Source organism: Columba livia, chromosome 16 (assembly GCF_036013475.1).
Source record: "Columba livia isolate bColLiv1 breed racing homer chromosome 16, bColLiv1.pat.W.v2, whole genome shotgun sequence".
NCBI lineage: Eukaryota > Metazoa > Chordata > Aves > Columbiformes > Columbidae > Columba > Columba livia.
In genome coordinates this window covers 6,617,962-6,644,630 of record NC_088617.1, presented here as the reverse complement: position 1 = coordinate 6,644,630, position 26,669 = coordinate 6,617,962, and the positions used below count along the sequence as shown (strand labels likewise).

Here is a 26,669-nt window from a genome sequence, read left to right as displayed (position 1 = left end):
CCCACTAGAGCAGGAATTCTAACTTGCCAGGCGCAGACTGGGAGTATGTGCCTGTGAGGGAGACAAATGCCGCTTCATTAGCTTGCCTCAGATGTGGGTTACTCCTCAAATGACCTGGTCAGGGCCGCGCACCCCCTCCCTCCTTCCTGCACCTCCAGAACCGCCTGACCTTTGATCGGAGCTGCAGGGACAGGAATGTGGGTCCCTTAACCCTTTCCGCCGACATCCGCAAGCGGCTCTGACCCGCTTCACAGAGTTGTTGGTCCCAGGATGTTCCGGGATCCGGAGCTGCCGGAGGGGCAGGAGCAGAGCCCTGTGGGACAGCTTTTGTCCGGCTGTAGCGTGGAAGAACAAGCGCTGGTGATGGAGATCCATGGAAGCAAAACGGGGATTGCTGCAAGCAAAGCTCAGAGAACAGAGAGCACTCAGGATTTGTTTTTGGTTTTGCACCTCCAGAGCAAAAAACTTTTGCAAGATAAAAAAAATAACACCGACCAAAAAAAAATTAGGCCACTTGGGTTTTCTCAACATGCTTCCAAACTGACCACATCACAAGCACACACAAGAAATCATTTTAATTTTTCAAATGCAAAATCTCCTACAACTGAGGGAAGTATAAGGTTGAGTGGAGCTGAAAAGAGGAGCCAGGATGAAAATGCTTCAGAATTACATATGATTTTGCAAATGGGACAGGGTATAAATACAACCCAGGCGGTTTTCCTCTCCCGCGGTTCCCCACTCTGGTCCCACCTTCCCCCGGCACAGGGGACAGCAGGACAGTGCCCTCGAGGTCTTTGAGGTTATCCAGCGAGCGATGCAGATGTGCGGGGATGCAGAGCAGGTGACAAAATTCAGCGACATGCATGCAAGTTCGTGTGCGTTTAATTCGCACAGCCAGTGATGAAGATTGGCCACCGAGCACTGGCACGTGGCTTCAGCTCGGCTGTGCCGGTGGCTGCGGGCGTGTATGGTCGCTTGCGTGCTTTTCATAACGAAAGGAAAATAAATGTGTCGAGGTGATTCCAAACTCTTGTGCTGCAGAAAAATGACTTTTTCCTGGTTCTCCAGGGGCTAAAAACTCTGAGTGGTGTGATTAAAGCCCTCACCTCCGGTGGTCTCTGCCGTGATGAAACCTGTGATATGGTGACGTGCAAAGGACGTCGACTGCGGCTGGATACACACGGTCTGTAACTCCCGATGTTTCTCCAAAGAGGTGCATCGTTATGCACTCGACCTCACCTTTGTGAATCTTGACTATGGTGCTCTGCACACCAAAAATCACACAAACTACCCTGATTTTTCCCCCAGCTCATCTTTTTTTCCTACTCTCTTTTTCCAAGCACTTTCTTCTTTATAAAGAGAAACCACCTCTCTCCTAAGGACAGGCTGAGCGATTGCAGGATTTACCTAAAACACAACACAAACTTGTAATTAAAGGAGGGAGAAGGCGATTGGCAAAAGAACATTAAACCTTTGCAAGTCTCCTGAAATCCTTTGTGCAGAGCAGCTTTGGGAAGCTGGGCCTGCCGCCACCCTCCCCCTCTCGGCGCGTTCCCCAGGGCAGTGCCCAGGCTGCAGCTGCGGCTGCTCTGGGGGAGTCAGCCCTGACACACAAATAAATCCCACAGAAATAAATACTTACTGCCAACAAAGACCTGAGGAAGAAAACCTGGGTAGGGGGAGGGAAGGGAACCTACGTGCTAAACCTGAGGGGCTCTGGGGTAGCAGGGGGAGCTCGGTCTCAAATACAGACGAGTGAGGAAAGGTATAGTACAGATTTTATGCAAAATAGCTATAGTTGCATAAAGATATACCTCCATTTTCAATCAGCCCCTGTCACCTTCGCATTTCAGTGTGGAGCCTAAAAAAAAAGAAAAGAGAAAGACTTAAAGCACAGAAGGACTTAACACATGCAGGAAGTGGGGACATCTTCAAGTGAGAACGCGCTTGAGTATTTAGGAGGGAAAAGGGATTTTGGCTGTTTAATTCTGGTGCTCTTCACCCACAGGTGACAGAGACTAGAAAAAGATGTGTACAATGAGGGGAACACACAGGATCGTGCACACAGAAAGAGCAGGGGGTAGCGGGAAACCTCGCCTGGTGACGATTTTGTATTGCTTAAGTCTAAGAAATTGTGTTCTTTGTTGCATTAACAGACAACTTCTGCAAAGTCTTCATTTGCATTTTAATGGGAGTCTTTCTAGGAAGGTGCTGCTTGGACTCTGTCGCAATATAAAATAAAGAGGTAATTAAAAACATGCTGGAGTTAAAAAGACATTTCATTTTCATTAATCAGGTTTATTCATAGTCTTTTCAGAATTAAAGGTATTTAGGGTGTGTAGGAGGAAGTGGTGGGCAGGAAAGCACACGATGGAACATGTGTTTATTTAAATTACAGATTAAAAAGCGGAAAATACACTTTTTGTGCGGGGACATCCTAGAGATTAAAAGCACCTTGTAGAAACGCATTTGAATAAAAAGCCGGCATAAAGGTCAGCACTGAGGTTTCAGCAGCAGGTCTGCGCACTTGAAAGCCAGAGATGAAGAAAATACATAGGACGAGGGAAAGGAAACCACGAAGGAAATTTTTAAACCTTAGGCATGCAATTATCTGGGCAATTACTGCGATTACACACCTCAGTCGTTTAACTATGCAAACAAACGGCCAGCCCCCCGTTACTCATGTATTTCCTCAATTTTGGGCACAATCAGAGTATGCAAATGTTGATGGACAGTTTGAAAACACTTCATCTGCCGGTCCAGCTCCTGCTTTCACAGCCCAGCAGCCGCACAGATCTGGGGAACGATCCCCTTGCTCGCCACAGCCGCCGCTCGATCCGCGCTCCAGACCTATCCTGTCCTGTTAAGCTCCGTCCTTTGAAATATAGGGCAGTTTGTCAGATCCTTCAGCGCAACAGCCAAAAGGGCAAAATCCTGCCCTTTGCTGCACCAGAGGTTTTTTCAGGCCCGGCTCTGAGGGGACCCCACGAGGAGCAGTCGTGACCTCGGTTCTCGGCGCAGAACCGCGGTGTCCAGACCTCCGGCCATTAAACCACGCGAGCACCCGCTGCCCAGTGAAGTCAAGGGGGCTCTGAAGCCTGCAGAGCTTTTGTATCGATTTTTCCCAGGGGTTGTGTGAAATACAAGTTATTTCTTAACAGAAAAGTCATGTTTTTGTCCCCACAAGGTGCCGGGGAGGCTGCATCGCGGCCCAGCCCCAATGGGAGCACAAAACCCCACGAGAAGCAACGCCCCCGTCCTTCATCCCGGCTGCTCCGCGCCCTGACCCGGGCGTGGCTCCCGGGGAGGCCCCGCGGGGACGCGCCCCTGCGAGGGGACACAAGCGGCCGCAGCGGCGCGCACGCTCCCCGAGCCCGGCGCACCTGCCGCCATGTCAAGGGGAGGCAGGAGACGCCCGAATCACCCCGGACGGGCCCGGGACGGCGGCGGGTCCGGAGCAGCACCGAGAGCTACCGCCGCCATCTCGCCCCCAGCCCCAGCCCTGTCACGGCACCGTCCCGTCGTGCCCCGCGCCCGGGCGCGCGCCCCCGCCCTCCCTCACTTCCGGTGTCCGGCAGTGGCAGAGCCGCCGCCGGCGCCCCCGCTCCCCCGGCGCAAGGGTGGGAGGGGGGGAAGGGGCGGGGAAAAGGGGCGGTGCTTACGGAGGCCAGTGCCCGCCGCCACCCAATCACCGGCCGCCGCTGGAGGAGAAGGGGCGGGGAAAACGCCGGCACGCGCCGCGCGGTGCCGCCCCCCCGCCCGCCGCGGGCTCGCGCCCCGCGCGCCCGAGGGAGCGGCGGGAGCGCGCCCGGGCGCCCCCCCCCCCCCCTCCCCGCTCTGCCGGCTTCTCCCCCCCCCCTCCCCCTTTCCCCTTCCCTTCCCCACCCGGGAGCAGAGGCACGGAGTGACCGACGGAGCCACAGCTCCGGCCGCTCCGAGACCCCGCTCTCCTCCATGGGGCCCAGGTAAGCTGCGCCGCCCCCCCCCGCCCCCTGAGGCGAGCGGGGGGTCGCCATGGCCGCCTGCCCCCTGAGGCGGCAGCGGCGGCAGCGGCGGGGCCGCCCCCATCCCCGCGGCCGCCCTGAGGCGAGGCGGGCAGGGTGGTGGGGAGCTTCCCCCCTCCCCGCTGCTCCCACACCGCCGCCTCATTAATTATCATCGTTATTATCACCCCCCTCCCCGGGCACCCTCCTCCGCCTGGGGCAGCGCCCGCGGGGGGAGCGGGGGCCGATCGCTCCGTGCCCGCGGAGGGGGCACGGTGCCTTCTTTGGGACGCGATGTCTTATTTGGTGTGGGTGGATGGCTTAACTTGGTAAGTGGGGGGGTTTAACCCCCCTCCCCCGGCCCTCCCCTCCCCTCGCTCCTCCGCCCGCCCCCCCCCCACCCCCCCGTAACCTCCAAAAGGGGAATTTTCCAGCTGGTAATTTCTGCTGCGTCAACACCCAGCTCAAGGGAGAGGAGAAGAGACAAGGGGGCATTTTAGCAGCAGCTCCACTTGCGAACAGCCAGCCCTCAATCCCGGCTCCTGCCTCAAACCCTTTCCGCCCCCAAAAAACCGGCATCCGTGCAACTTGGACCAAGAGTTTGTCAGGAGTGTGGTTCAAAACTGCTTGGAAAAAGGGATGAGGTAATAATACTGGTGAAGCATGTTGTATTTCTCTCTTTCTGCCTGTCTCTCTTTTTCTCTCTCTCTCCTTTTTTTTTTTTTTTTTTTTTTTTTAAAGCCAGGCCTGTTTTGGGTTATTGTCTCCCCCTAAAGCCAGACATAGATCGCCTGGCCTTGCCTCCATTTTAATTGCAGGCTGAAATGGGGGAAGTGACCCTCTTTTTTTTTAAAAAAGAAAAAAAAAAAAGAAAAAAGAAACCCAACAAACAAAAAACCCTTGAAAAAATAACGCTGTTCCTTTGGGGGATATAAGTGATTTTTCATAAGGCTGTAAGAAGTGCAAAAGTGGCTGGAAATGTTTTCTGTCATGCTGGGAAACTAGTGGGGTGTCCCCCCCCCGCCTCCCCAGGAGCAAGTGTTGGTGAAATTTGGCGGAGGGGAGAGGGAGAGGTGCTGGGAGAGCAGGGCTGGATCGCCTTTGTGTCTCTGTAAATAGACATGTCAGTTCCCAAAGTAATACAAGTAGTGGCTGATAACTCAATCCCAGATGACAAATAGAGAATGGAGCAGATTTTCAGGTCTGTGATAGTGGGAGGATTTTCTCTTTTGAAACGGAGAGGGGAAAAAAGAACGTTGGTACCTCCTGAGAAGGTTCTTCAGCGGCGCGTTATTGTGAACTGAGCGTTCGGAAGAAATCTGGAGATACAAACCGATATTTATTTATTTTTACACCTGACAGGGGAAAGATAAACAAAGGAGAGTTTAACAGCTCTTTAATGAATTCCTCATGCTTTTTATTTTGCAATCTCAATGATTCATTTGGCAAGCCTTACAGGACCGGATTATTATCAGCATTGTTTAAAGCCATGCTAATTAGGAGATGTGTTTTGCAAACAGTGGTATTGTAGACACCTGTACCAAAGTTCCTGTGTGCATTTTCATTGCATCACTGGTATCATTTTTGCATTTAGTCCCTGTAATACAGATCTAGGGCTCAGTTCTTGAACTCGATCAAGTATTTATGACAAGTGTGGATTCTCTGTGTACATAGAGCAGCTCTGCTTCTAATGCATTAAATGTATTTGCTCTAAAAGGAGGGGGAGTATTTTTCTTCTTTCTTTTCTTGTTTCTTTCTGTGGCAATTAAAAGGAAAAGCTATGTAATAAAGAAGAGTGAGAAAAATGTAATTTTGGGGAAGAAGCTTGCTGTGGCTGGATAGCTCTTCCACTTTTATGAATATCTTGCTTGAACATCTTATGTTTTTATACTATCTTTTAGTTAGAGTTAAAATTTGTCCTAAATTCCGTCTGGCTTCTCTCACTGTCAGGTTTTATATTTTGAAATCCTAAGTGATGGAAAAAAAAAATATGGGTGGAGTGTATTATTAGTCACAATATTTTCAACATGTGGTGAGGAATTATCGCTTTAAGGTGTTTTTTTGGGAAGTGACAAGAAATGGGTAGAAGAATCTGCCCCGCTACAGAACGGGATTTAGGGGAGCTCTCAAACGGACGCTCCTGAGAAATGTGACGTGGCTGTGGGAAAATGGTACCAGAAAATCAGCGGGGTTTTTGATGCAGCCTGTCCAGGAGCGGGAAACTCCCTCCCAGCTGAACTTCTCTTGTAGTTGTTTTCGTAATCTGTATGTTATCTTTGCTGTAATGGGGTCATTTTGGGTCTGGTACCAAAAAACGGGGTATTCTAATAACCATAGCATTAGGTGTTTATTTATGTATTCTAAATGCTGCTTCATTCTCGAGCATGTAGGATCGAGCCTTTGCAAACATGACCTGTACACGGGGTTCTTGGAGATGGAAGAAAATGGGCCACGTTCTCCCCGTGGTCTTTGTTTTCTGGGACAGTTGTACAACAGTGGGTATGTTCTTTGCAAAAGGGTTTTTTTTTTAAATATAAGTAGAAGTGATTAGAGAAAAACCAGTTTAGCAGCCCCCCCTCCCCAGCAGTCCTGCATCTGAAGGAGAAATGCCTCATGTTTGAAAGATCTGTTATTTGCTGTTAATATGCCCGTGTTTCCCTCGGTAATGTGCTGCGTTGCTGGGAGGTTGAGCATATCCTTTTTGTCTTTGCTATCCACTTGTGTGGATTTTTTTTTCCCTTTAGATATGTGTTTTTGAAGTTTCTAAGCAAAGTTTCCTGTCCTCCCAGCAGCAGGCGAACACCCAATCCAAACCACTGTCGCTTCAGAGCAGGATTATTTCATAAACAGCTCAACCTTTCCCAGGACATTTTTCCCCTTCGTGTTCTTGCTGCTTTTCCTGGCTGCTCCAGAGCGGTCTGTAACGCTCTCTACACTCCCCCTAAATCGCTAAAAAGCTTTCACAGGGGTTTTCTTTGCTCCTGTGTGCTTAGTTTAATGGGCAAACAAAAGGGCAAAGAGAGGGCTTAGCTGAAGTCTTTGAAGAGCTACCTGCAGCGGTAATGGTTATCCCATATGCAGTTATAATTCCCAGGAGCTGACGGTTCGTGGCCATTCCTGGCTGTGAGCGTTGCCCTGAAAATTCAGACCCTTTTTGCACAAAAGGATTAATACCGTGTTTATATTTTCCTTCTGACTCGCGACCGGCTTGAATATTTTTGAGTGTGTGGCTTACCTGTGTTTTATGTGTGTGATATTTGAAACTTGCAGTGTATTAATAGTGAAAGCAGGCGTGCAGTGGGTTGGCTGCAGATAGCAGGGGTCACATTAGGCGAGAGCGCGGGGACCTGCCAGGGCTGTCATTTGCTCTGCGTCAAGTCCTATGATCATGCTCCTCGCCTAAGGATCTCCGGGAGCATTTTTTGGAGACTTTGGTCAAGCACAGTGACGCTGTCATGACTCCAGTGTTAAAAGTTGCTTCAAAACTTCACTTTTATCACCTAGTGAAACGAAAAGTTCTTCTTCAGGACTTTCTATTTCACTAGGTGACACATTTGTGTTACAGCACCCTTAAAAACAACCTTGAGCAGCTGGTTTTCTCATTCCCTCTAGATCTTTAGTGCTTTAGGCAGGATGAGAAATAAAGGCATGTGTCGCTTGTTGCGGGATTTCTTTCACTTGAGATGCAAGAGGAAAGAACCTCAAATTTGCAAACAGTTCAGTAATCATTTCATGCTGCCCTGGTGTGTTTGGGCGCACGGCCGTGCCCGGTTTGCAGGGGCAGCTGCGGTTCCCATCCCAAAGCCCTTGCACAAATGTGCTGGTGTCGTAACTGCCTTTCCCTTCTGTCAGACAGGGGTGCCAGGATTTACTCAGCTCTTCCAAAACATTTTCTATCATACTGATGAAAAATCATAGTCGTGCTAAAAATGCTTATTCTTCATAAATGCAAACTAGTGCAAAGTCCTCGCTGAATTTCCTACGAGATATGGTAGAGTTCAGAGCCTTGGGGGGGGGGTTTCTGTCCTTTACCAAGTAGCTGTGGTGCAGTTACTTTCTGAACAGTCGCTTTAACTTTCTTTCATCCCCACATATTTAAGGAACATCAGGCAGCTGTTGAAACGCTGGTTTTTAATAGCTTCCGAGTGGCAGGCAGGATGAGATCCTTGACGGTGATTCTAATTAGATGGAAATGTGTTCCACTTTGCGGTGTTCTGTTGCACTAGGTGAGGATGTCCCTGTGCACTGGAGCAACGTGGCTGACAGAGGAGCAGGAGCTTTGCTGACGTCTAACAGGTAGATGCTGAATTAGAGCTGAAACTCACCTTTTCGCTTTGCTTTTTGGGGACGTGGCTTGCTTTTACTCCAGCCCGTACAGTGGTGATCCCTCCTGTCCTGGTGCTTGGATTGGTATTTACTCAGGGAGAAAAACATTCTGCAGATGTTGCAGCTGCTTGGCGTTCGCTTCATGGCAAAACCGAGTTGGGGGCTCCTGTGATGGAGGGAGGCAACAAGGTGTCAGAAATATTCTACAAACACAGCTCTGTGCTTGTGTGTGGATTAAAATAAACTTGGTAACAAGAATGTCAGTGTGTGCCAGGAACTTGGCAGCTTAAGAACCCTACTTAGAAAAGTGAGTAGGGGTTTAGGTATTAAAGAATATGTTTATACTTAAATACCTAGTTGTCTTTCCTAATTATTTCCTCCTCATGTGTTGAACATACAGCTTATTCCATCCAAGCGAGTTTGCTTCCTGGTGTTTCTCACCTTGTGATGAAGAACTGCGCAGAAGTTGATATTTGAGGCGGTTAGCTCGCTGTCTTTGAGGAAAGGGTTAAACAAAATTTGCACCTTTAGCACTAATACCCCATTGGAGGAAATGCCTTCCTGACTAGTGCCCAAATCATGCTCTGGAAGAAAAGAATCAATGGTCTGTATTAGCCATTAGGTGCTTAAAATACCAAAACCTGACACAACTAGTTGAAGTGCTGATAAATGAAGTAGCCAGGATGCAGCTCCTAAAACTCCTGCCACTGCTGTATTGGGAGAACTAGGTGGTGGCTAAATATAAAATGAGCTTATTGCCCTCTTGTTACCACTGTGGCCTTCTTGGCTTCGTTCCACTTCTTTCTTTTCTTTTTCAATAATAGTTGATCAAATCTGGATGATGAGATTTATACTAAAAAATAAAAAGGGATGCTCACCCACAGCACTAAGTGCTTATGCCGCGGATGACACAAGCGAAATTAGATTGTTTGCAGAGCACCTCATATGCTATTTTAGTGTTGCATGGGTTGATTTTTTTTACTCTTTGATTATCCTGACTGTTTACGTGTCTTTTAGGTGCTCGTTCCCTCGGTTCCTCCCACAGCTACACTGCTCTGCAAAAATTACCTCATGATTCTTCTTCCTTCTTCGGCTCCCTCCCTTTTTACGTTCTGAGTTTGGGAACTTTAGCAAAGATCCCCTAATTAAAAAGCCCCAAACCAATGAGAAAGTTTTTGGGGAACTGTTCTTCGAGGCAGTTCCCAGTGTGATGTGCTTGCAGCTCTTTAATCCTCTTTTGTTTTTCGGCTGCTTTTTATGTTGTTTCTTTGTCTAATAAATGCACAAGAGCAGAGGTGGTTTTGCCTAGATTACTTTTGGGGCTCTGTTTGCTGTTAAGTGAAAGCTTAAGAACTTGCAGGAGTTAATGGCACTTGGACAGGTGTTGTGCTAGCCACAGGCACTGGGATTTTTTCAGGGTTTTTTAAATAAATTCTTGCCTTTTTTTTTTTCCCAATATCACCAGGCTTGTCAAGCCTGGTACCCTGTAAGATATTTACTTTTTAAGTGCAGTGTGGCTGTTCCACGTTCTGACTGCGTTCTGCGAGGTCTGTGGGATGGGTGGTGCTGGATCTGTTCTTGGTGCTGCCAGCTGAGAGAGCCAAGAACAAAAAGGGGGGAGTGATGCGAGCAACTGTTTCTGTACCAGGATGAAGAGATGGGCACATGGACAGAGGTGGAAATTGTGGGGAAATGAGTGAGTGAAATGCAGAGGCAATACAAGGAAATCTTACTGCGGGTGAGCATTTTAAACTGGAGCATGCAGCTGGTGCCCTGTAAGGAAAGGTGCATCCTCTTGTATTAGTAAATTGTTGGAATATTGTATTTTGGGATGCGTAACTTTTACAGGCATGGAAAATGAAATTTTTGCCTTCTGTTAGCTATCTGCATCTTTTTCTGTATCTTTGTGTGTTTTCTTTTTTTGAAGTTTTTAAATTTTGAGGAGGAACAAACTGCTTTCCCCAGTACCGTTGTGCACGCTGCTCTGTAACGTGAGGGTGACAGTGGCTATTGAAGGCTGCGGTTCAGTTGAGTTGGGTGGGAATAGAACTCGGAGATTTTACTTCTGTAGAATGTGGCCACATAATTTTTGTGTAACCTTAGGCAAGTATTTTAGTTTGGAGTCACTGTAACTGTGAGGTTGGATGAATAGTAACTCCATTTACAGTGTGTGCATGGCAGGTGTCACAGAAACATTAGCTGAAACTTTGTGATGTAGACTACAACAAACAATATTTGTTAAAATTGCTTGAAATCCTCATATAAAATATGGTTTTGTTTACAGTGACTTCTTCGAAGCACTTCTGTCTGGAAGCATAGTCAGAAGCTGTTAATGGTCTTAGAATTTGTATGTTAAACTCTTTATTTAGCTCAACAGGAAGGCTAAATGATTTTTCCTTTATGCTTAGTTACAGAAATATATCAGAATATTTGTTGTTCAGAATGGCAAACAGTGTTGTGAATGTGCAGTTATTTTAACTGTTGCTTGTAATTATGTGACACTGAAGGTTTTTTGTTAAGTTAAAGTTTAGATATTAATTTCTGCCTCCTTTCTATTCCCAAATACAGGACATCGGATGAACCTTTTGGAGCTTCTTACCAGAGACCATTCTCCTCTATTCATTAAAGCATGCACTATCCAGCTGTGAAACATTGTGAAGTTTATTTTTGCTAACAGGAAACATTTTCAAATATCGGTAAGTTCTCAGCATTTGAAATGTTTTTATGATGTGCTGAGGGAAAGAGAAAGAGTAGCTGGAGATAAGATTGTTGTGAGGGCTTACAATACTTTGTAAAATTTGACTTAACATTGTTAACAGGCTGGTTTAGAAACCTTACCCAACTGCAGAATTTGAAGAAATACCTCTGGCTGTTCTTTTGCTCCTGCCTTGTGGTCGGCTCTGCCTCCATTCATCACGGTCACTTGGTTCTCCCCTGTTCCATTAGCAGAGGAAAACAGGTGCAGAGCTCAGAGCAAGAATTAAAAATGCAGAGCGATGCAAAATAGTTCAGGTCTCAGCTTTACCATTTTTACCAGACTATTCTGGCTCCTTTTGTGACTTCGGGACAGAGGTGTAAATGAGAGTCTTAACAGTAACAGTCCGAAGACTAAGTGAAAATACGTTATTACTTTTACACTTTGCTAACAAAGTGATTTCCCACGTGTCTGTGTTGCTCTGTCTCCCTCCCTTACTTTATTTTTTAACTGTCTAAAGAACAGGACTGGAAAGACCTAGCCAAAACAATCGCTATGGAGAAGCAATCAGAATTAGAGAAAGGCAAGACTTGGCAGCCAGAAACAGAACTTGAGAGCAAAGCCACCGGCGTCTGCTTCACTTGGGTCTTATTTGTTTGCAAGATTTTCACAGTTCTGCTGGTTGCCATAAGAATGCTTGGATTTTCCCTATCACTTCGTTTGTTTACTAGATACGTTATTTCACCGTTTATAATGGCATTAGTTTGAATTGGAAAAGCTTGCTTTATTTTTATCTTCTGATGTTTTCTTCCGCAATCTGTTACTGTAGGTCAGTCTTGAAATCAACAGTGTTGATTTAAAGCTCATTTTCACTAAGTTAATCTGTCTATTGGAGGTGTCTGAAATACAGAAATCAGAAATATATGGCAAATACTTTGATGCAGTGACTAAGAGTATATAAACAACATAAAGTTTTTAATACAGTATAGTCAGAAATTTCAGATTAAGTTAAATGTTGCAAGTGTAGGGAATATGCTATTCTGAAGAAAATAAAGTGTTTCGCATAAGAAAAACAGGTGTACAAGATTATAGCAGATGTGCCCTCACAGGTAAAAAATGTTTGTGCTGATGAACTATTCCAGTTCTTTATACCTTGTAATCATAAATGCTAATATTTCATCTGAGAAGTCTATCTGTGAAGGTCCCTCGCTATACCTAAGTATCTATATTTTAGGCAGAATTTTCAAAATCTTTGGATTGTTCAGTCTCTTCACCAAGAATACTGTCAGCCAGCAAAACTGCCCGTTAAATGTTTCAAGAGGAATTTTGCTTGAATATTCCATTGCAAACTTGATTTTGTGTTTTTTGAGGAGTTGCGTTGGTCGCTTTTTAACCTTGGTGTTTCATAGGTTAGATAAGGTGAATTAGTGCCCTTCAGGCCACAAATGTCTCTTTAAAAAGTCATTAAAGTGAGAATGTTTTGAAAAGCTACCAAACAGGAAACACCGTTGTTTCAAGGATGTGTTTGAAGTTTTACTATCTAAAATTAGACTTTTTTTCTTCCCCCCCCCCCCATACTTTAAGAAGTACGTCTTGCTTGTGTGATTGCAAAAAGGTAACCAGGATTTAATTACCCGCAATGCGTTGATGTGCTTTGAGTTAACGTTTTGGGGGGTTCATTGTTATAAAAAGGGGTGTTATAACTGAGTTTGGAAGGAAAGCACTTAAGTATGGATCACTGTTGTTCCATAACCTTGTCATTTAATGCTAATACTTTTGTTTTATTGTAGTTCCGTCTTTCTCCCCCAAGAGCTGCCAGCGGTGCTGTGGGAAGGTGCAGAACAGGGCGCTACCTGTGCTGCCCTGGGGCTGTTGATGTCCTCAGCTGTTGTAGGAGAAACACTAGACCTGGAACCCAGTTTGTTACTGGTAAGAAGTAATTGCCCTGCATTGTTTTAAATTTATTTTTTGATATTCAAATTTTCATGCTTTCTCTTCAACAAAATCACTAGAAATCTTTTCGCTGCTCATTCCTTTAAGAACACTACAGCACAGAGGCCATCTCTTTTTTTTTTATTCCCCTCCTGTTTTTATCTTTACAGTTTCTAAATTTCTAATTCTAATTGCCATTCTTCCAAAATGTGGCAGCTAACAGTTTTCCCTTTGCTTTCACTCGCAGACCTGGTTTTCTCTTTAAATTCTTCACCAGCTGTCACAGCTGATGAAGGTTAGTAAGTTGATTTTTGTAAGATACTTACAGAAATCCTTTCATTTGGTTGTCCTGCAGCATGCAGCTTCTGCACATTCTAGCTGGTCCCATAACCTCAGGTGGATGGTTTGACAGGTCAAAGGCCAGAGCCATGTCTCTGGTTTGAATTTCTGGAGTAGAGAGTGAAATGTGTAGGGGAAGCTCCCTGTTATTTTATGTTCTGCTTATTGGATTTAGATTTTGCTTGTGGTTTGTGTTTGGGTTGCAGAAACAAAGCTTTGATATGGAAGACTAGAAGCTTGTAGAATTTTCCGTGTCATTATTTTTGCCAATATTGCCCGTTGTTTAATTCCTAATTGCATCCAGATCGATGAATTTTCATGGTAGAAGCGATTGTAAAATGGTGATGTCTTAAATATGTTTCCTGACTAAATCTAACCTGGACAGACAGGGAGTTGAAATCTCTTCACCTGCTCTGGTATCTGTTGGTTCAAGCAAGTGATTTCTGTTCTGCTGTGTTCCAGCTGCTGTCGGTGTAATGCTTGACCTGCTGCTGCTGTTTAACTTTGCTCATGGACTTTCTGGTTTGTAGCATCTACAGAGATGCTAAAAGGAGGTGTTGTTCTAATGCTCTCAATGGCGGGGTTGTGTTGGCTTGAAATTGGAGAAATTGTAGTGAATCCTCACCAGGCAGATTTTAATGAAATAGTGGTAGAGGCTTGTGGTGTTTTGTGTTTTTCCCTACAGTCACTGAGAATTGAGCAGGCCTCTGAAATTGGTAATAAAAATACAACTAGGTTGGGTTTTCTTAAGTTCACTGAAAATCATCTGCCTCCCAAATTCTTGCCTGTTTTGTAGTTCTATAGTATTTCTCAACCTGAATGACAACACTTTCATTTTCTTCCTGCGACCCCTCCCCTGTAAGGATGAACGTGCGCTGTCGGGCTGTAATTAACCCTTCTCGGAAAAGTGATGTGCTGGTGTTTTCTGAAACCCTGAGCTGTGAGTCACCGCTTTGGCCCAAGAGTCCGGTTTGGTCTGTTTACAAACACCCGTCTGCTTCTCTTTGAACTCAGAGTCATAGTTGCAACTACCAACTTAAACAATGAATGATGGGTTTTGTGGATCGGAATAGAGTAGAAGAGTTCCCTTGTTTTTTGGCAACCATTCATTTTCACAAACTGTTACTTGCATCTGCTTTGAACAAGGCTGAACATACAAATATAATTTTGGGGTACCTATTATCAAGAAATAAAAGCTCTTCTGTGATTTTGTGCTCTTCTTCCTCAAACACACTTGTAAGCAAACAGTGAACTTCTGGAGACTCCTACTTGTAACGCTCTTTGCAGGGAGTTGTTACCCATTAATATCCCAAGTCTTCTGCGTTTTCTCTCATTTAGGAGAATTAAGAACAGGTACTGTTCCTTTCGGTTGCTCAGGTTACACTGGGGTTTTTGTTCTGAATTCTTTTCAGCGCAGGGCATGCGGATGGGAGTAATCCTCTGCATTTCTGTTGGCTTTAATTGGATAAAAGTGAAACTCATGCACACGCTGTGTCTCGTTCAAGGAGGCGTCTCAAGCCCAATCTCACCTTACAGAGCTGCTTTGCAGAGGAATTTAAAAAATGCTGGAATGTCTTGGGAGTGGAGACATGGACAGGGCAGAGGGGAAGCGGAGAAGTGGGGCGTGTTTGTTGGTTTTTTGTATAATAAGCCATTGGAGTGAATTTGAGTTCTTCCTTAATCTGTTTTTAGTTTTCTGTGAAGGGTGAGGGGGAGGAAACAAGGCATTTTTGGTGAAATTCCAATTGACATGTTTTCTCTAGGGAGCATAGAGTGGCTGCTGGAGGAGGGCACTAGTGAATCTTTTGGTACTCTGTAACTTGTGTCCTTAGTATTAAGTGTGGAAACATGTTTAGGACATTGTAACAGACGAAGTGTCATGTAGCTTAAATTTTTGGTTCATTTATGTTCTTATTCTGAGAGAGCAAAAAGTGAACAAACCAACCCTTATCAGCAACAAAACCCAAAATAACCCTCCAGCCCTTTTTGTTTGTTTGTTTTCCTTCCGAGCGAGGGGAGTTTATTTTTGTCCCCACTGATTCCCAGGGGACAGCACTGCACAGGCTTTCCTCTGTGTTCTCCAGTTCTTGTCTGTGGCTTTTTGTCTAAATTCAAATAATGCCCTGAGCTTCAGATGCAACACATCTGTACCCCTTAATTTTACTGGCATTAAGATTTTGGTCTGGAGACTTAGGATGGGTGTGTATTGCGAGGTTGGCTCTGGAAGTGTCACTGGTTACTCTTTATACACCTGTCCAAGGGTAGATGAAGATTTTCACAGAATCACAGAATCAACTGGGTTGGAAAAGCCCTCAGAGATCATCGAGTCCAACCCTTGGTCCAACTCCAGTCCGTTTACTAGATCATGGCACCAAGTGCCATGTCCAATCTCAGTTTAAAAACCTCCAGGGACGGCGAGTCCAGCACCTCCCTGGGCAGCCATTCCAATGCCTGACCACACTCTCTGTAAAGAATTTCTTCCTAATATCCAGCCTAAATTTCCCCTGGTAGAGTTTAAGCCCATGCCCCCTTTTGTTTATTTAGACTCTCATTGTGTCATCAGGTGATATTTTCATGTTCAAACAACTGTACCGATAGTGCAAAATAAACAGCTTTCGCAGATGCTGTAGTTGTTGAACCAGGTTCATTCTAGCTAGGCTTAAGGGTTGTATAAATTATTAGTGCTGACTTTAAGACCAGGTTTTTGACAACATGAAAAATGAAAAGCTGGCCTGTATCTTGACTGAAGTTCGCACGGAAGTGATTATTAAATCTGCTCGTTTTGTTCTTTTTGCTGTTACATGCCAGTGTTGTTTGTTTAAGCACAATTTTTTAGGGATTTTTTTTTTTTTTTGGAAAGGTAATAGACTTGAATCACTGTACTGTTTGCAAATTGACTTATGAAGAAAGCCTGATCTGCAACAATTTACTTTGTGTAGAACCCACCGATGATATTCCATGTGCTGTGGCCACGTGCTGCCATCGCAGGCCCAGGCCTAAAGGATTGTAGTAGGCTCTGAATTCTGGAACCCTTCAGTGTATTAACAAGACCTGAGATAAAACAAAAAGTATATCGATCTTTGAGGTCTGTTTCTGAAAAATCTCCGCAGTTTATTCCATCCTTCCACTAGAAGTTTGAAGGGCACTGCTTTTCTGAAGAAATCTTTCCACAGCATCTTTTAAGTGGAGATAAATATCGTTACCAGGAAAAGGGGCAAAAAACCCCAACAAGAAGCCACAAAACAGCATGTAAAATTGGAACACAAGAGCACTGGGTTTTGAAGCTTCCTGAATTTTTAACTACTAGCAAATTGCCTTAAATTTAACTTGGATTAATTCCCTAGTGATCCTTGACATTAAACGGATGTTCTGGTTTGACATGAGTAGACAGAAAACTAATTAATTCCTCTGAATTTGAGGCATATTTAATTTTCTCCCCCAAAGACCTCTCGTTTAAAAGGTACAACGCTGTGACAAATGGAACAATGTGTCTGAGGTAGCAGACCTTGAGACAGGGGGAGGATCAAGACATCTCCAATAATAACTGCTGGTTTGGAAGATGTTAAATTTTATTGATGAGGCTGAGCATGGGAGTATCGACATAATTTCTCGTGCACCCAGAAGTGCTGTGATGTGCCCCCCATCAGTGGAACGGCGGCTGCTCTTTGATGGGCGCCCTCCCCATTCATCTCTCTGTCCCTTTATACTGAAAATACTTTGGAACAAGGACAAGTTGTCTTCCCTTTGGGTAGAGGAATGTATATTCTCATTATTTTTGCTTGTTTTCTTACATTCATCATACTTTAGCATGCCAGATGTTTTTGCTTCCTTGTCCAAAAGGTACCTCCCCACCCTCTGCTCTTTCCCTGGTGTCCTTGGAAATGTGGGCCATGCACAAGGATGGGATGATCTGACTAACAAGGTTCATCCCCGGCTTGCCTGGAGGGCGATTCCTGTCAAGGGCTTGGTGGACAGGAGGGAGGCCAGGGAGGGGTTGATTCTTGTTCTTGTGTTTAGTAAAAATCCCTTGATTGGGAAATAAAGTCAGAGAAGAGCAGTTTCCTAAAGAGGCTGGTGTGCGTCCTCACTAAGGAGGACCAGGTTATTCAACGCCTGAACCTCAAACTGGTCCAGTTTAAACCAACAGTAGCGAGAGGCAAATATGTTAATCTGGGTTTCTGGCGTAGGCACCTTAAACCCACTGAACTAAGCTGAAAATACATGAAATAGTAAAGAAATAAAATCCCAAGGAATTGGTGTGATTTCCAGTGAAAAACATTCCAGAAGAAAAGCTGCTGTTGCATAAATTCACAAAAGCAGGTGAAGACATTGACAAACGCTCCTAATACTGATCTGCGTTAACATCAGGAAGAGAAGATTATCCTTGCAGGAGACTTTCTTTTTTTTTAATTTTTCCCAGCCAGTTCCAGGGAGATGCTGCCTTGGAATGTGGATTTTGATACCTGTGAAGGAACAGCAGAAGGAAATTCCATTTCTGAAACATTAATTGTATTCTGGGAGGTTTTCTTGCGTTGGTCTCCGAATTGTGGATATGGCAGCTGTTGAAGACAGGATTGGTGATGGACAACTCACTTTATCCCATGTGGCAATTCGTATTTCCTGAGGGCACTAAGCTGACTCTTCAGCTCCTAAAAGTAGATGCAGTGGTGGTTTCTGGAGTAAGGACAAAACTGAGCTGTCGTTCTGCCTTACGAGGCGGTTCTCTCAAACAGGGAGACATTGGGATGCAGTGGCAGAGACTCTGGAGCCCGGGTTAGAGCTGCTGCCAGCACAACCTTGTCAAGCCAAACACCTGAAAAAATGATTTAAAAAAATGTTTGTTTTTCCCGACTCTGATTCTTGGTTTGATTTTTATTTATTTGAGGTGGTGATGTCTTCTGTGTGAGAACTTGATTTGAGGTCTCCAGGAAGATTCCGGTGGTGAACAGGTGGTGCTGTTCAGATAGCGTAGAGCTACACTGTTAATGACATCTTCCACTTGAAATTAAAAAAAGAAAACATTAAAAAAAAGGATTGGCTTCTTTGTGCATTCGATGTTCAATTCAACGGAAAAGCTGTATGGATTTGAAACAGATGAACACGAGTTCAGCCCCTTTGTGTTGCAGGAAGATGCTCCTTCCTTTCTGAGGGAATCACATGCTTCTCAATGACCAGGTCTTGCAAACGAGCGTTTCTGCTGCTTGTGGATGCAGCAGCTCCGTCCCTGTGGAACCCGAGAAGCTCGTGCAGCCCATCTTGCTGAAGCTGAACTCGTGAATCAGCAGGTGTCTCTCCAGGAGAGAGGTCCTGCCGCACTGATTTCTGTGGGCTCAGAGGTGGTTTTCTAACCCAAACTGCGGCTGTTTCGCTGCTGTAGCTGATAGTAACAGCAGAGCCGAGGTCTCAGGGGTCTGTATTTCACAGTGAGGAACCCACTTGCCTGTGTCAGGAACCTCTGAATCATGGCTGTCCCAGAACTGCCCACTGGTCTGAGCAGATGGGACTGCATTTCTGTTTGAACTCTATGTTAGAAAGTTGCTTCAGGCTCACATCAGCCTCCTTACTGACAGTGCTTATATTTAACCATATACGCTTTGAGACCACAAGACCACAGAAGTGCAGTGATTTTGGTTTTATCAGCAAACCCCAGTTGCCTAAATCCAGGCTTCTGATGTGTGCGCCTGCCCATAATTACACTCAGGATTTGGTCTTGTCAGCACATACCAGTTTTACAGTTGTATGTTGACATGTGGACCCAATTCAATTTTACAGTTGGAACATCTTATATTGGAAGAAATACAAGTTTTTTGAGAGAAAGGAGTTCAGAAGTTCTGTGAATTTTTACCAGCTTGATGGATGCTTCGTTACTTTGGTTGTAAGCATCCCTTCTAAACGTGAATGTTTATATGATTATTAGAATTTCTCTACCCAGTATCTCAGGATGGTTGTAGGGTGAACTGGGAGTTATAAAGCCAAGGAAATAAAACATTTTATTGTAAAGTTAAAAATATTGCGCTTTTAAGTAGTTAAGATTCAAATAATGTAAATTTCATAGTTCTGATCTATTGCCAGTTTAGTTGGGGTGGGGACTTAGGATTTTGTGATCTGCGGTCCTGGATTTGCCTATTGCTCTTGTGGCTTGAACTCAGTATTTATAGCCCTCAACAGCAATATAGTGAGGGAAATAGCTGCTTTCAGTTGGCTTTTGCTGTGAGAGGGTTTCACATGCTCACTGTGCTACACATCATGCGTGTTCCCTTGAGGAAACTGTGCTCTTCAGTAGTTTGTCTCCGTCAGCACGGTTTCAAGTGTAGTAGTTCTTTCAAAACCAACTTCATTAAACCCAAACAGTAAAAACCGACAGCTGTTTTACCCAAATAATTTAAGACAGGTTTTTCTGACAAGTCAGTAGTAATTTAAAGAAATGTTTCTTTGGGATGTTATGAGCCCCTGGAGGGCTGAGCCTAAAATCTAGTCCCTTTTAACTTAAATTATTTGAAGTCTGGCAACAATAAGCTGCATCGTGTAATGAGTGTGCAGTCTTTCTAGGCAGTAGTTGCATTTTGTGACATTCTTTCAAGATGAACCTATTACTTAATTTGGTACAACGTGGGGTTTGTCTCAGTCTTTGAGAAACACGTCTGTAAGGTTGTGTTGGGTTTTGTAATGCTGTCATTTCCTTCCCCACACAGGACTTGTGGAAGAGGAAGCACAAAGATTTCCAGATGAATAACCGAAAGGAAGATATGGAGATTGCTTCCCACTATCGTCATCTGCTGCGTGAGCTTAATGAGCAGAGACAACACGGCATCCTCTGCGACGTCTGCATTATCGTGGAGGGGAAAATATTTAAAGCTCACAAAAACGTTCTGCTCGGGAGCAGCCGCTACTTCAAAACGCTGTACTGCCAGGTACAGAAAACCTCCGACCAGGCCACGGTCACCCACCTGGACATTGTCACCGCACAAGGCTTCAAAGCAATCATTGACTTCATGTATTCTGCACACCTGGCGCTGACCAGCAGGAACGTCATTGAGGTGATGTCAGCTGCCAGCTACCTGCAGATGACGGATATCGTACAGGCTTGTCACAACTTCATCAAAGCGGCTCTTGACATCAGCATAAAGTCGGACGCCTCGGACGACGTCGTCGATTACGAACTCGGAGCCCCTTCCAGCAGCAGCACAGATGCTCTGATTTCGGCCGTGGTGGCCGGCAGGAGCATTTCTCCCTGGTTAGCTCGGCGGACGAGCCCAGCGAACTCTTCTGGGGATTCAGCCATTGCCAGCTGCCACGAGGGAGGCAGCAGTTACGGAAAAGAGGATCAAGAACCAAAACCAGACAGCCACGAAGACGTATCGTCCCAGTCTCTTTGGTCTAGTGACATGGGCTATGGGTCTTTACGGATCAAAGAGGAACAGGTCTCCCCGTCTCATTATGGAGGGGGCGAACTGCATTCTGCGAAGGATAGTGCAATACAGAGCGCGTTCTCGGAGCAGGGAGTCGGGGATGGCTGGCAGCCCTCCGGGCGCAGGAAGAACCGCAAAAATAAAGAAACTGTGCGGCACATCACGCAGCAAGTGGAGGATGACAGCCGGGCGAGTTCTCCAGTGCCGTCTTTTCTACCTGCCTCAGGATGGCCGTACAGCAGTCGAGACCCGAGTAAGTCGTTCTTCCAATATTTTTGTGGTTGAAATTAAAAATGTTAATTAGATCTGTTTAGAGTATGATGTTGTCAGTCACTGAAATAAATTAGCTTGCCGGAAACTGAAAAATGCAGAAACTTGTGTTGCAGACGATTCGAAAGAGCCAAGTGCTGGTCCTCAGCGTCACAGCAGCGCAGGCTGGTTCCCTGGGAAAGAAATTGATAGTTTTGTTTTGGCCTTGAACATAACAATAGCCTAAATCACTCCCAAAACACCGTTCTAATTGTTGGAATTAATGAGAGCAAAGGTTGGACTGTTTTTTAGCAGGTGGGCAAACTGGTGTCAAGGTTGAAGAATTTTCCTTGCCCAGTGTATTGGTGATGTAATTACACCACACACAGGTGTAATTTAATCTTAATAATACTACCTGTAGTACTTCCCGATATTCAGGTGTCCCTTTCTCATGTGTAAGAAATCCACCAGTGCTTGTTGCTGCTAATGGCAAGATAAATCTTTGGTATTCTTAAGAATAATGTGGGTTTTATGTACTAAGGCTTAAAATGTATTTTGATGTGTAACCACTTGTAGTCTGAGATGAGTGGCTGCTTTTAAAGTATACAGCCAGGGAGCAAAATGTTCTATTGACTTCTTTTGAATCTTCAGCAGTTATTTTTCTGTCTCAAGAAAACTGTCCTGTTTGATTAATGAATCACTGGCAATTAATAGATTGAGGAATGCTACTGATAGAGGAGTTTGGGTGTTTTTTTCCGAAGGATTTGAAGGAGTGTGGTATTAAACTCCCTCGAGCTGACTGGAAGAACTGAGTCTGTGCTGTTAGACTGTTTCAGAGCATACCAGAGCCCAAGTCTGCCAAGAGAATGGTTTGTGAGATTATATACCCTTGTGTTGCCAAATTCAGATGAAAAGAGCAATATAAATAGCACTGCAAGTCTGAGGAGTCTTTATGGGCTGAAAAAGGATGTTTAAGTTGCTTATATACTGAAGTTTAAATGTGGTTTTCATTGAACGGGTAACTCTCTACAAATGTCTTTAGATTTATTATGTCTTTTATTATGTCTTACAGTTATCTGCTGCAGGAAGCTTGCATGTAATTATTCTAATTGGCTGATGATAAAATCTAAACAATGTCAGTAAGAAGGAAAATGTGAGATAACTTAAGATAACAGTGATTTATGGCGAATCCTGGTTTTATAATGCATGTATTTCAGGCTTGTTTGGAAGATTCAGCATGGATTGCCTGTTACACTATTCACACGCAAATATTCTTTACTCTTATGGCATCCCATAAAAACAGTTCTCACCTGTGCTGTCTGGGAGGTGTGTGGGGTTTGGACGGTGGATGAATCAAACCAGCCGTGCTGGAGGGACTGCAGAACAGACCTGCAGCCCTGGTCACGTTAACAAACTGCTTGTAGACTGAACGTCTTTATTGAAAACAGTGCAAAATGTAGGAGGTTGTGTTACTGGAAGCTGATTGAAGTTTTGATCATTTCTTCCTAATTGTTAAGGAATTAAGAAGTGGCGTTTTTCTTACAGCTGTTGGCAGATGAGAGGAAGATGCTTTGGGCTGTTGACTCAGGCACTATTGAATTATTTGTTCTAAATCTCGACTTAAATGCGGTTTCCAGTCAAAGGGGTGTTTCTGATGATGGGAATGGGGAAGGTCAATGGCGGTGGCTGGGGGAGTAGCTTCAATATTCCACTAGTGCTGGTAAAGCAAAAGGAAAAACTGAATATCAACGTTTTTCATTGCCCAAAGTGGGAGGAATGTCAGAACCGAAGAGGCACAGGGGCTGCTGGAAGTGTCTGTGCTGAGCAAGGGGATGTTTGCATGCTGAGCTGCTTATGGTTTCTCACGTGTGAGGTGAGCAGAGATTAAGTTCTCCTTTCTGCCCAGCTGGAAAGGGACATTTCTCTGCACCATGGGGCTGAGCTCATGGGATGGGTACGTATGGACTTCACAGCCCGGAGTGTCTCTGTGCACTTCCCCTGGACAGGAGGAGCCCTGCGTGTATTTGAGGTGAAATTTTCTTGTCTTTGGGGGGTTTATTTTGCTCTGGTTTCAAAGGATTTGAGATCTGTGCCTGCACAGTTTCAGTTCACACTTGGACATCTTGCCAGCAGCCAGCCTGTGTGTGCTTGGGGTGAAATTGGGCTTGGGCGCTTGGTGAGGTTTCTTTTCGTTCAGTGTGAAGTGAAAGATCCCCGCTACCCGAAACCTTCGCTGTCCTGGTCCCCACGGGCAGTGTAGGGTCTCTGGGTCTCGCATTCATATTTCCCATCTCCAGCAGGTGGGAGCTGTCCCCTTGTGAACTGCTCTGTCTCCTGGGTCCCCAAGCTCCAGGGTTCTGCTCAGGTTGGTTTTTGGTACCCCAGGTTCTTCCCTCTCCTGCTGCAATTCAGAACTAGTCTAGGGGTGCTGCACACCTGGTTCCTATGCACGTAGAAAAATTGATTTTTCTTGCGTGTAAAGGGATACTGGCAGTTGTCTGCACTGTGTAATGAGTATTTGGGATGTGTTCAAATTTCAGCTTGCAGTTGTCTTTGATTTAGTGGTGTCAGGCTTCATTCTTTAAGACAGACTTCATAGGCTAGGGCTCTTTTTCTACCTTATTTATTTAGAAGTGTCCCCGTCTTGTATTGTTCGTAGCCAAGATGAAAAGGTACTCGCTTGCTGAGGAAATGGGTGTTGAATGTTCTCTCATAAGTAGCTAAGAGGAAGAAAAGTTTCCTAGAACTCTTTGTTCTTTGAGGCTCGTTCACTTTACTGGCCCATTTGGCAATTTGAAGATACTGCTTGTTAATTCCGAGAGCCCTCCTTGTGGGATAACTTGGGTACCATTTGGAAGTGCCCTTGTACTGGCAGACTGACACAGACCTTCGGCAACGCAAAAGCTGATTTGGGAGAGTCCATCTGAAAAGTTCAGCGTCTTCCTCCATGATTGTGGCAGGTCTTCGTTTTGTCCTTGCTGCACGCAGTGTTGCATTTCAGCATTTTGCAAGGTGGATCTTGCAAGTAACCCTTGCATCACCGTTTTAATTTGGTGATTATTTGAGGCAGTACAGTTCACAGATTAAAAATACTCCCCTTCTCCTGTGTTATACAGGATTACTCAATGTATGTTATATTGCAAAGAAACTCATTGCAGGCACTGAAACTTTTTGTAATGGAACCTCATGGAAACAGCCGAGATTCTCAGTGTGTGCCCTGAAGAGTGGATCTTCTTCCTCCGGGAAAGAATGATCAAATAAGACCTGCAATAGAATCCAGACTAGGTGGAGATGGTAACCAAGCACATATTAAGCTCTTGTTTCTGCAGGGAGAAGCAGTCAAGCACACAGCTTAGTGGGGACCGTCTTCCCATGCTAGTTTCAGTTTATTAATTTGGATTCTCTGTTTAGCATAAAACACATCAGGTTTTTCTTTCTCATCCTGTTTGGGTTGTTGAGGATGTCGGTCTGTCATTCCTTGTATGAAACATTCATATATATGTTTTCCTCACCGAGCAAATTAACTTGGAACAGCGATTCTCCAACGTAAACTGGAGGATGGGCTTTTGTAAATAATGACTTTCTTCATAACTGAGCCAAGAAGAATTTCCTCCACAGACCTGCCAGAATAACAGGTCTGCCTTTTATTTTAACCTTTTTGCTTGCACTTCATAGGTTTTCCAAAGAAATATGTTGCTATTTGTTAGTCTTAATATCCCAGATGCTTACAAAATTCAGAAGTAGTCTTGTCGTGAGCATCTTCATTTTCCTTAGGGTGCTGTTCCTTTAACACTGCTGGATAAAGATTTACGGATTACACATCCTGAGTGCCTGGACTGCAGGATTGGGTGGTATTTAAATGTTCTCACCAAAGAGGACAGTTCTCTGTACTAGAAAAGCTGTTCAGCTGGTAAATGTTGCTGCTTTTGCCTCTTTGTATAATGGAAAGCTCTGTCACTTGGTGGGGTATCTTTTGGAGAATTTATTGATGGTTTTATTAATGTGTCAGTTCAAACACAGTAGTTATGACTCAGGAATTTATTTCTAAGGAAATACTCCCACACGTCTTCAGAGTGTTTGCACCCTAAAGCTGCGAGGGGATTTTTGTGTGCCAGTTCACTGTGAAGTGAAGCTGATCCTTTTCAAAACAGAACAGTCGTTTTTAAAGACGCTACAGCTTGGGGACGTTTTGCTTCACTTTGGTTGTGTGTGGTGAAATTCCGTAAGAAGAGCCTCACAAGAGCCCAGACCTGCATGGGAGGGGCAGATGGGACTTCACCACGTCCTTCTGGCTTTGCAGACTTCCAAGTTCCTTTAATATTTCTCCATCAAAACCTTTAATTGTGCCCAGGTTTCCTCCCTCGTGGCGAGGAGCTGTTCAAGCTCATCACTTTCCAATGATACCATTGGATTTCAGTGCCTGTGACCAGCTTCGGGTGATGTCTGGAGGCAGCCGGTGCCATCAGCCTTTTCCTGCCCCCTCCTCTGCCTCGGTTTTGGGGAGCAGATTGTGATCCTGGAGCTGCTGGTGAGCGCAGAGCCGAGTTGGGTTGTGTTGGGAGCTTGTATTTCACAAGGCTTCAGAGGGACGCAGGGAAGAGCACTCAGTAAATAATTCAGGTTCTCCGTATCACCACAGTTACAGGCTGATGAAAATATTAGGGTGCAGCTTTTGCAGGAATAGCTCTTCGTAGTTCCTGTTGTTAAAGGTTAGGTTGGGCTGTTTTCAAGTGTGGAGACTCAAATCATTGCTTCAGCCCCAGACACAGTCCCTGGCTCCCCCGGCTGTGAAACGGTCCCACCCTGACCCAGCTTTAGCTCCGCTTGGGCTGTTTCCTCCCCACCCCACATTCCATGTTCCTGAAGCCGCCGCCTCCTCTTCCTCCTCCCTGTGGTACCAGCCCTGACTCTGTTAATCTGCTTTAACCCCAGAAATCAGAGGCATTTCCCCTCCTCAGTGCCCTGCTCGCTATTTTATCTGCTCCCTGTGCCCAGGTTACACCACACTCACCTTTACACACCTCCCGTTTTCAGTTTTTTCCCCCTTTTTGTTTCTGTACCGAAATGACAAGTGAAAAATTGAGAAGGTTTTACAACTTTAACATTAAAAAAAATTCTACTTTGCAATCATCACCATTCAGGACTTTCACTTTCCAATTTGAAGTGTCCCTTTTCATGAAAACACAGGAGGAATTCATTCTTCAGACCCAGTGTCTAGGAATCAAACCCAAACCCTAACTTTGCTGTATTGTGTTCGGATACATATTTTTTTCCGTACATTTCTTACAGACACTTATTTCGAAAGCTGAATATTGTTCTCGGGGATTTTCAAAGGTTGTCACTCGGCGTCCTGTCCTGTCACAAGTACCAGTGTTCTTATTTAATGTGATGCTGGAGTGGTTTATTTCTGTCCCTTCGTGTTTGTGTCTCTTCACGTGCAGATGTGCGGCAGAGAACAACCTCAGTCCTTTCACTGCCAGAGCTGTCAGACTTAGGAAAAGAGGTTAAGCTTCCAGGCAACCTTAATATCTCTGTATATTTGGGGGAAAAACAGTGACTTACGGTATTTCTACACTGGCCAGTCATTCTTGCTCCTGCAAGGACCACTTTATTATTCTAATTTACAATAGTTTCAAAAATAGCTAACTCATCCAGTGTAACTGTTTCCCCCTTCTTCAGCTTCGGTGTTTTGTTGTTTGCGTGGATCAGCTTGGCCAGGTTTACTCTGTGACCCCG

At 45.0% G+C, this 26,669-nt stretch overlaps 1 protein-coding gene and 1 long non-coding RNA gene across 17 annotated transcripts in view; one reads left to right on the top strand and one right to left on the bottom strand.

Moving 5' to 3' along the window:
• Positions 1 to 560: 560 nt before the first annotated feature.
• Positions 561 to 3,711, bottom strand: LOC110356085 (uncharacterized). The gene is made up of 3 exons (XR_002409128.2): positions 2,637 to 3,711; positions 1,815 to 1,861; positions 561 to 1,407 (listed from the first exon to the last, which is right to left on the bottom strand). It is a non-coding gene; the product is annotated as an uncharacterized LOC110356085 (long non-coding RNA).
• Positions 3,712 to 3,833: 122 nt separating this feature from the next.
• ZBTB46 (zinc finger and BTB domain containing 46) overlaps positions 3,834 to 26,669 on the top strand; it is a 46,905-nt gene continuing 24,069 nt past the window's right edge. Inside the window, exons 1-7 of one of the 16 annotated variants that reach the window (XM_065032224.1) lie at positions 4,047 to 4,312; positions 4,418 to 4,627; positions 8,210 to 8,279; positions 9,958 to 10,047; positions 10,878 to 11,005; positions 12,795 to 12,933; positions 19,968 to 20,937. In XM_065032224.1, coding sequence (XP_064888296.1) covers positions 12,880 to 12,933; positions 19,968 to 20,937 — 1,024 coding nt within the window. In that variant the 5' untranslated portion in view covers positions 4,047 to 4,312; positions 4,418 to 4,627; positions 8,210 to 8,279; ... (1 more) ...; positions 10,878 to 11,005; positions 12,795 to 12,879. Of the gene's footprint in view, positions 3,966 to 4,046; positions 4,313 to 4,404; positions 4,628 to 6,465; positions 6,483 to 8,209; positions 8,280 to 9,957; positions 10,048 to 10,877; positions 11,006 to 12,794; positions 12,934 to 19,967; positions 20,938 to 26,669 lie in introns of those variants that run through there. The other 15 variants (XM_065032231.1, XM_065032220.1, XM_065032217.1 and 12 more) reach the window with 15 other exon arrangements.